Source organism: Engraulis encrasicolus, chromosome 9 (assembly GCF_034702125.1).
Source record: "Engraulis encrasicolus isolate BLACKSEA-1 chromosome 9, IST_EnEncr_1.0, whole genome shotgun sequence".
Taxonomy (NCBI): Eukaryota; Metazoa; Chordata; class Actinopteri; order Clupeiformes; family Engraulidae; genus Engraulis; species Engraulis encrasicolus.
Window position 1 is genome coordinate 11237504 of NC_085865.1, and position 7500 is coordinate 11245003.

General features: G+C 48.0%; 1 protein-coding gene across 10 annotated transcripts in view; it reads left to right on the top strand.

Moving 5' to 3' along the window:
- eya1 (EYA transcriptional coactivator and phosphatase 1) overlaps window positions 1-7500 on the top strand; it is a 184929-nt gene that overhangs the window by 104882 nt on the left and 72547 nt on the right. For 6 of the 10 annotated variants that reach the window (XM_063206475.1, XM_063206474.1, XM_063206476.1 and 3 more), the window contains one exon: window positions 5799-5867. The exons of the other annotated variants lie outside the window; for them this stretch is intronic. In XM_063206475.1, coding sequence (XP_063062545.1) covers window positions 5799-5867 — 69 coding nt within the window. The remainder of the gene's footprint in view (window positions 1-5798; window positions 5868-7500) is intronic. 10 annotated transcript variants of the gene reach the window in all.

The following is a 7500-nucleotide window of genomic DNA, read 5'->3' on the forward strand; positions in this document are numbered from 1 at the left end:
TATTGTGAAGTGCCACAGGCAGCTCGAGGTGATGGTGGCAAATTCGATTATGGATTCATTTGACATAATCGACTTACAGTAAGTGTGGAAATGTTGTATTGTTTGAAAAAAAAAAGAAACAAATTGCTGCCTGCTCTTCTGCCGCACTACTGCCAGAGAGTGCCAACACAATGTGCATTTATTTTAGAAATCCCACAATTAAATGTGCAATGCATTGCCCACAAAGTGACTCCAGGACTAAATCTTTTTTTTTTCAACCAATGATTCTATTGTTAAAACTTAAATGTCCAATAGTCTCTTCAAACAAATGAAAAAACAAACAAACCCTAACCCTCAAATGGCAGCAGCACTTGCGGCAGTTAGAGTAGCCGGTCTCAAAGATGTTTTCAGTGTGTCTGGTCTGCCCCCCTCACTAATTGGGGGGTAATTGAGTTCCTCTCGTCTGCCATCCAGCCTGCCTGCCTGCCTGGGGATGGTCTGGTTTGGTCTGGGAAACCGTCTGTGTTTCTCTTTCTCTTTTTTTCTTTCTTTCTCTTCTTTCTTGTAAAAGAGAGAGAGGAGAAAGGAGTCTGGGGTGTGTGTGTGTGTGTGGGGGGGGGGGGGGGGCCCATCTGGAGTTGATACGGGCGTCCCTGGAGAGGCATAGGAACTTCTGCTGCAAATATTGAGCCCTGATGATAGACACACATAGCCCATGGCCACACCGCAACGCACCGCACCACAGCAAAGCAAAGCGCACCGCACCACGGCACAGCAATGATCAAGCACTCAGAGCAAATGCACTCGGTCCCAATTGGCCGGCCATACGGCGGCACGGACGGACCCCCCCTTTAGTCTGGGCCTAGGGGAAATTAGCAGCAGAGGGCAGCCCACTGGAGGAGGGGTAGAGGGGGGGTAGCATAGCAGGCTGGGTTTGGCCAGGTAGCCCAGAGGAAGGGGGCAGGGTGAATGCCAGGGCTGGGGAATAGAGCTTGAAATTGACGTCACTTCCCCCGATTTCATGGGACCTCAACGCCGTGTTTAGCCCAAAATCCAATGGCGGTATTAAAATGATATTTCGATCCCCTTCGAGTTGTGCCACGAGCTCCACATAAGTTGTTTCTGATATTTTTGTTTAATTTTTCTTACGAACCCTCAAACTTTTTAGAAAGCTGTGTTTCTTCACATTTTTCAGGCAGACGGCCTCGGAACAAAACATTGATACTTCTGCATTAATAATCTTTATCTAGTCTCTTAAACAGCATATTTGTAGCCCAGCGCATATAATGACTGAGATCAGAAGATATTTACTCGTTACCATGTTGTTAGATGGTCAGCTTAAGTCCTGTGAAATGCGGAACTAAGGGGCGGGACTTTCAAGCTCTATGGGAGTGAACACAGTGGAAAAAATGCAGCATTAATTCCAACAGTATTAAATGTTATCTCTTAAAAAAAAAAAAAACCATCGGTATCGGTTAATATCGGTTATTGGCCAAAACCGCAATATCAATATCGGATATCGGTATCGGATGAAATTTTTCACATCGGGCATCCCTAGAATTACTGCATGGGCATACAGGGCCCTGGCCCAGGGGCCCAAGAGTCAAGGCGGGCCTCTATATTCCTTTGGCATGCTGCGTCAAAATTGCACCTTTTTTCACAACTGTATTTTCAAATTTGCTTTGGGGGACAAGCCCCTGAGCCCCCTACAACATACAGTCTCTGCAATAAAGGTACAGAACTCGTCGCTGTGGCAGTACCCTCAAGGGGAGTCCCATTGCGTCCATTGCTTGATTGGTACCCCAAAACAGAGGTGCGTTCAGTTTCTTGCAATGTCAACCAATGTGCATCTGTCACCTCTTTTTTTGAGGTACCACCCAAGCGAGGCAATGGTACTGCCCTTGAGGGTACTGCCATAGCGACGTTCTGTACCTTTATTTCTGAGAGTGTTACAGGGCCTTGGTTACCAAACAAAGGCCCACGGGCCAAATCCGGCCCGGGCATGGCAAACATTTGGCCCGCCATGAAGTAAGAACAAATGAAAATATAAATATGTGTGATTTTCGATCACTAAAACTTCAGTGGATCATATCTCTCCAAAGCATTCACAGAGAGTTAGATCTTATGCTTACCGTCTCATAACAGACATTGACAAGAGGGGAAAACAAAAAAGCGTCCAGACATATAACTTGTGTCTCATTGGGTTGGGTCCTTGGTTTGGCCCGCAGCCTCACTTGCTGTACATGTTTTGGCCCTTGGAGAAAAATGATTGGTTAGCACTGGTGTAGGGTCTCTAACGTCTGGCTGAAAACCCTGTTATCTTTTTTGTAAACTAGCAGGACTCATGCAAGGGGGACCTTTCTTGTTGTCTGGCCCCATGGAGTTGTAATCCGCCCCTGTGAGAGGGGTTGAGGTGAGGAGGAGTGGAGGGGTAAAGGATTGACTGGCTTGAAGGGGTTGAGAGGTTGGGGCTGGAGGTTAGGAGATGACTGGTTGTGTGGGGGGGGGGGGGGGTTGAGGGCTCAGTGCCCCCAGGGAAAGCCAAGGCTTCTCCCAGCATGGGCTCATTCTTCAAGGGCTGCCAGCGGGAGTCTCACGAGTGTTTTATGTTGGCCCTCTCTCTCTCATTCTCTCTCTCTCTCTCTCTCTCTCTCTCTCTCTCTCTCTCTCTCTCTCTCTCTCTCTCTCTCTCTCTCTCTCTCTCTCTCTCTCTCTCTCTCTCTCTCTCTCTCTCTCTCCCTCTCTCTCTCTCGCTTTCTCTGCGTGGGGGCTGACAGCCATCCGCCAGTGAGAGCTTTTTATGACTCCTTGATCTGTGGATTTAGCTAATTTGTTGTTGAATGGAAGGAGAAGGATGGCTGCACTGTGCTGCTCCTTTACGTAGGGAGGGGAGAAAATGAGCAACTGGTAGCCCACAGAGCAACAGGCTTTCAAGGGTGGAGAGGCAGGGTGCAACCCCCCTTCTCCTCTGCACTTCACAGCCTCTGCACACACACACACACACACACACACACACACACGCACACACACACACACACACACACACACACACACACACACACACACACACACACACACACACACACACACACACACACACACACACACACACACACACACACACAGACACACATACACACATACACACACTCCAAAGTCTCTCTACACACACACACACAGACACACACACACAGACACACACACACACACACACACACACACACACACACACACACACACACACACACACACACACACACACACAGACACACACACACAGACACACACACACACACACACACACACACACACACACACACACACACACACACTGTTCCCCCTTGTGTAAACAGGAGTAGAGGGGTGGACAGGCTTACAATGCAAATGGCTAAATAAAGAGCCACCCCCCCCCAAGGACTCCTCATTGAGTCCTCAGACTGAATAATATGGCACCTGGTCAAGAGCCACTTAGGAAGACAACAGATACTTAGCTTTAGTAGCGAGCTGCATTAAAAGCACATTAAAAGTGTTTGAGACGGCCTGAATACACACTCACAAAACACACACACACACACAGGGGCGCGCACAGGCACGCATGCAGGCACGCACACGCACACGCACACGCACACGCACACGCACACGCACACACACACACACACACACACACAGACACACAACACACACACACAGGCACTCGTACGCACACACACACCCACGGTGAGAGGGCCTCTGCCTGAGAAGCTGTGTTGCATTTGTCACGGAGTGGGGGGTGCAGGCCTGATGGATGTGGTGATGGAGGGATGAAAGCTCTCTCACTCCGTTTGCCTCCACGCACAAAGGTGTAATTGCCCTCTCTGTTAAAGTGATACTGTCCCATTTTTGGAAATAAGCTTATTTTACACCTCCCCTTGAGTTAAATAATAGGGTTTTACCGTTCTTCTGTACTTTCAACATTTCCCCGGGTATGGCAGTGCAATTTTTACCTCCATGCTAGCAGTTAACATTGAGTCCTATGAGACCAGCTCGCGGCTAAATGGTCTCATAGGACTCAATGTTAACTGCTAGCATGGAGGTAAAATGTGCACTGCCATAACTAGAAATCTTGTTGTCTGGCCCAAGGGCCCACGGAGTCATCATAATCTGTCCCTGTGGCGTGCCCCAGATAATCACCCCATGTGTGTTATTAAGCAATTAGGTAGTGCCATTGTTATGAAGCCACTAGATAGGAGTCATTGTCATTCAGCCATTAGGTAGTGCCATTGTCATTAGGCCACCAAATAGGGTCTTTGTTGTTGGGTCACTATAGATAGCTAGTTAAGGCCACAGGAGGTGGCTGTCAAAACAGTTGATTGAGCCCTCGAGGTGAGACGTGTGAGTGAGTGAGTGAGTGAGTGAGTGAGTGAGTGAGTGAGTGAGTGAGTGAGTGAGTGAGTGAGTGAGTGAGTGAGTGAGTGAGTGAGTGAGTGAGTGAGTGAGTGAGTGAGTGAGTGAGTGAGTGAGTGAGTGAGTGAGTGAGTGAGTGAGTGAGTGAGTGAGTGAGTGGCCCTGTGTGTCTTTATGGAGGATGGAGGACAGCAGTGTTGTGAATACTCCTGCAGCAGGATGCGGAAGAATCCTGTAAACACACGCACGCACGCACGCATACACGCACGCATGCACGCACGCACGCACGCACGCAGGCACGCAGGCACGCATGCACGCAGGCACGCAGGCACACACACTGACCCACCTCCCCACCCTAAACATACACAAAAGAAGAAACACACAGACTCACAGTGCCACTTCCATCCCAAACTATCCCACCCCCTAACACACACACATACACACACACACACACACACACACACACACACACACACACACACACACACACACACACACACACACACACACACACACACACAGACACACACACACACACACACACACACACACACACACACACACACACACACACACACACACACACACACACACACACACACAGCAGATCCTCTGTTTGTGTTTTTGAAAAGCCAGGGATGCTTGAAAGATCAGACTCATCCCCTTCCTCCTTCCTTCCCTTCTCCTCCTCCTCCTTCCTCCTCCTTCTCTCTCTCTCTCTCTCTCTCTCTCTCTCTCTCTCTCTCTCTCTCTCTCTCTCTCTCTCTCTCTCTCTCTCTCTCTCTCTCTCTCTCTCCCTCCGGCGGTCTAGATGTCATCACTGATAGAGGAGACAGATAAGGCTACTGTTTGCTTCCACACCCATCACCACCACCCGTCACCCCAATCAACACCCCCCCATACTTCCCCAAACTCCTCCCAGTAACCCCCAAAGCCACCCCATGCTCAAGCACAGACCAGCACAGACCAGAACAAAGCTCTACTACTAATTAGGGATGTTAACCGGTAGCCGTTTAACCGATAGTCGACCGGATCAACGTTAACCAGTTAAAATGTTCTGCCACCAGTTAACCGCTCCCCCCCCCCATTTCCCCTCCCACACACTACGCACACACGTGTTATTGGTGTTATACTGTATAACAATGATAACTGTGAGCATGAGCCGTCCCATGGTGGAATTTTAAAAAAAGAGGCTAAGATTACTGGTTAACCGGTTAACCACCGGTTAATAACGCTCAGTAGCCGGTTATTTTTTTTTTACATTTTCGCCATCCCTACTACTAATTCACCACAAGTCATTAGTCTGTTAGTGTTTTCCTAAGTTGTTCGGTGTTTTGTCGAACCCCTTCTTGGCCATCTTTTCCTCAAGATATGGCTCTGTCATCGTGTCCTTCCTGTGTGTGTGTGCTTGTGTGTGTGTGACGGATCCCCTGTAGGTGGAGGAGAGGGAATGAGAGACAATAATAACCCAGCAAATAACCCAGCAAATAACCCAGCAAGTACCGGTAACCCATCTCCTACTCTTTACTGCATCTCCACCTCCATCTCCTCCACCTCATAACCCCTACACACCACACTAGTGCTGGGCTTAGTTTAGTTTAGTTTAGCTTAGCTTAGCTTAGCTTAGCTTAGTTTATTTTATCTTATCTTAGTTTAGTTTAGTTTAGTTTAGTTTAGTTTAGTTTAGTTTAGTTTAGTTTAGTTTAGTTTAGTTTAGTTTAGTTTAGTTTAGTAGGATCCCCATTAGCTGGGCACAGACCCAGCTATTCTTCCTGGGGTCCAGCAATATATTCATATATGTACGGTCAAAGATTTTATACAATGCAATACATTTATTTAAACAACCACCCATTGAAAAGAAAGAAAAGAAAAAAGAAGAAAAAGAAAATACGTTAAGAAAAAAAATGACGCTACCTCTGTTCTATATTAACCTATTTTATATTGATGTGCAATATGGACAATAGCCTATATGGATATGGAAAATATGCAAATGGGCAATATGGGAAGAGAATATACATGATATGGCGATATGGATTACATTATATCACGATAGCGATATACTACAGCATGGCTATTCAATTAGAATTTCAGTTGGGCCACATTTCAAAACATGTTTTCGGGCCCATGGCTGTTTGTTTGTTTGTTTGTTTGTCTGTCAGCAGGATAACTCAAAAAGTTATGAAGAGATTTTGATGCAATTTTGGGGAGTTGTTGGAAATGCTAAAAGGAACAAGTGATTACATTTCGGTGGTGATCTCAGCCATAGATACACTTATACTAGCTCTGAGCTCTAAACTACAAACCCCAACCATATCTTCTACCTAACCTCTAAACTCCACACCCAGTTACTACTGTTTCCACCTCCTCCTCCTCCTCCTCCTCCTCCTCCTCCTCATCTTCCTCCTCCTCCTCCTCTTCCTCATCTTCCTCCTCCTCTTCCACCTCCTCCTCCCTCCTCTCCTCCTCCTCCTCTCCTCCTCTCCTCCTCCTCCTCCTCCTCTCTCCTCCTCCTCATCTTCCTCCTCCTCCTCCTCTTCCTCCTCTTCCTCCTCCTCTTCCTCATCTTCCTCCTCCTCCTCCTCCTCCTCCTCCTCACCCCTACACATGCTACATAACTGTCCCCTCCACAGACCAGGTAGCACTCAGACTCCTTCTTGGCCCTCAGCCCATAGATACAGATATAGACCAGCCCTCAGCCCTCAGTCCTCAGCTCTCAGCTCTGAGCTCTCAGCTCTCAGCTCTCTCCGCTTTATGTTGTTCTGCTTCACTGCTTTATGTTGTTCTTGCTGACCTTCTGTAATGGACGAATATATCAAACACACGGGCCACTCGTGGTGAACTTTTTGTGATGTGCGTATATATATATCAAACACACACACGCGCACACACACGCACACACACACGCACACGCACGCACGCACGCACGCACGCACGCACGCACGCACGCACGCACGCGCACACGCACACACACACACACACGCACGCACGTACGCATGCACGCACGCACACACACACACACACACACACACACACACACACACACACACACACACACACACACACACACACACACACACACACACACACACACACACACACACACACACACACACACACAGGCCTCCAGTATAATAAACT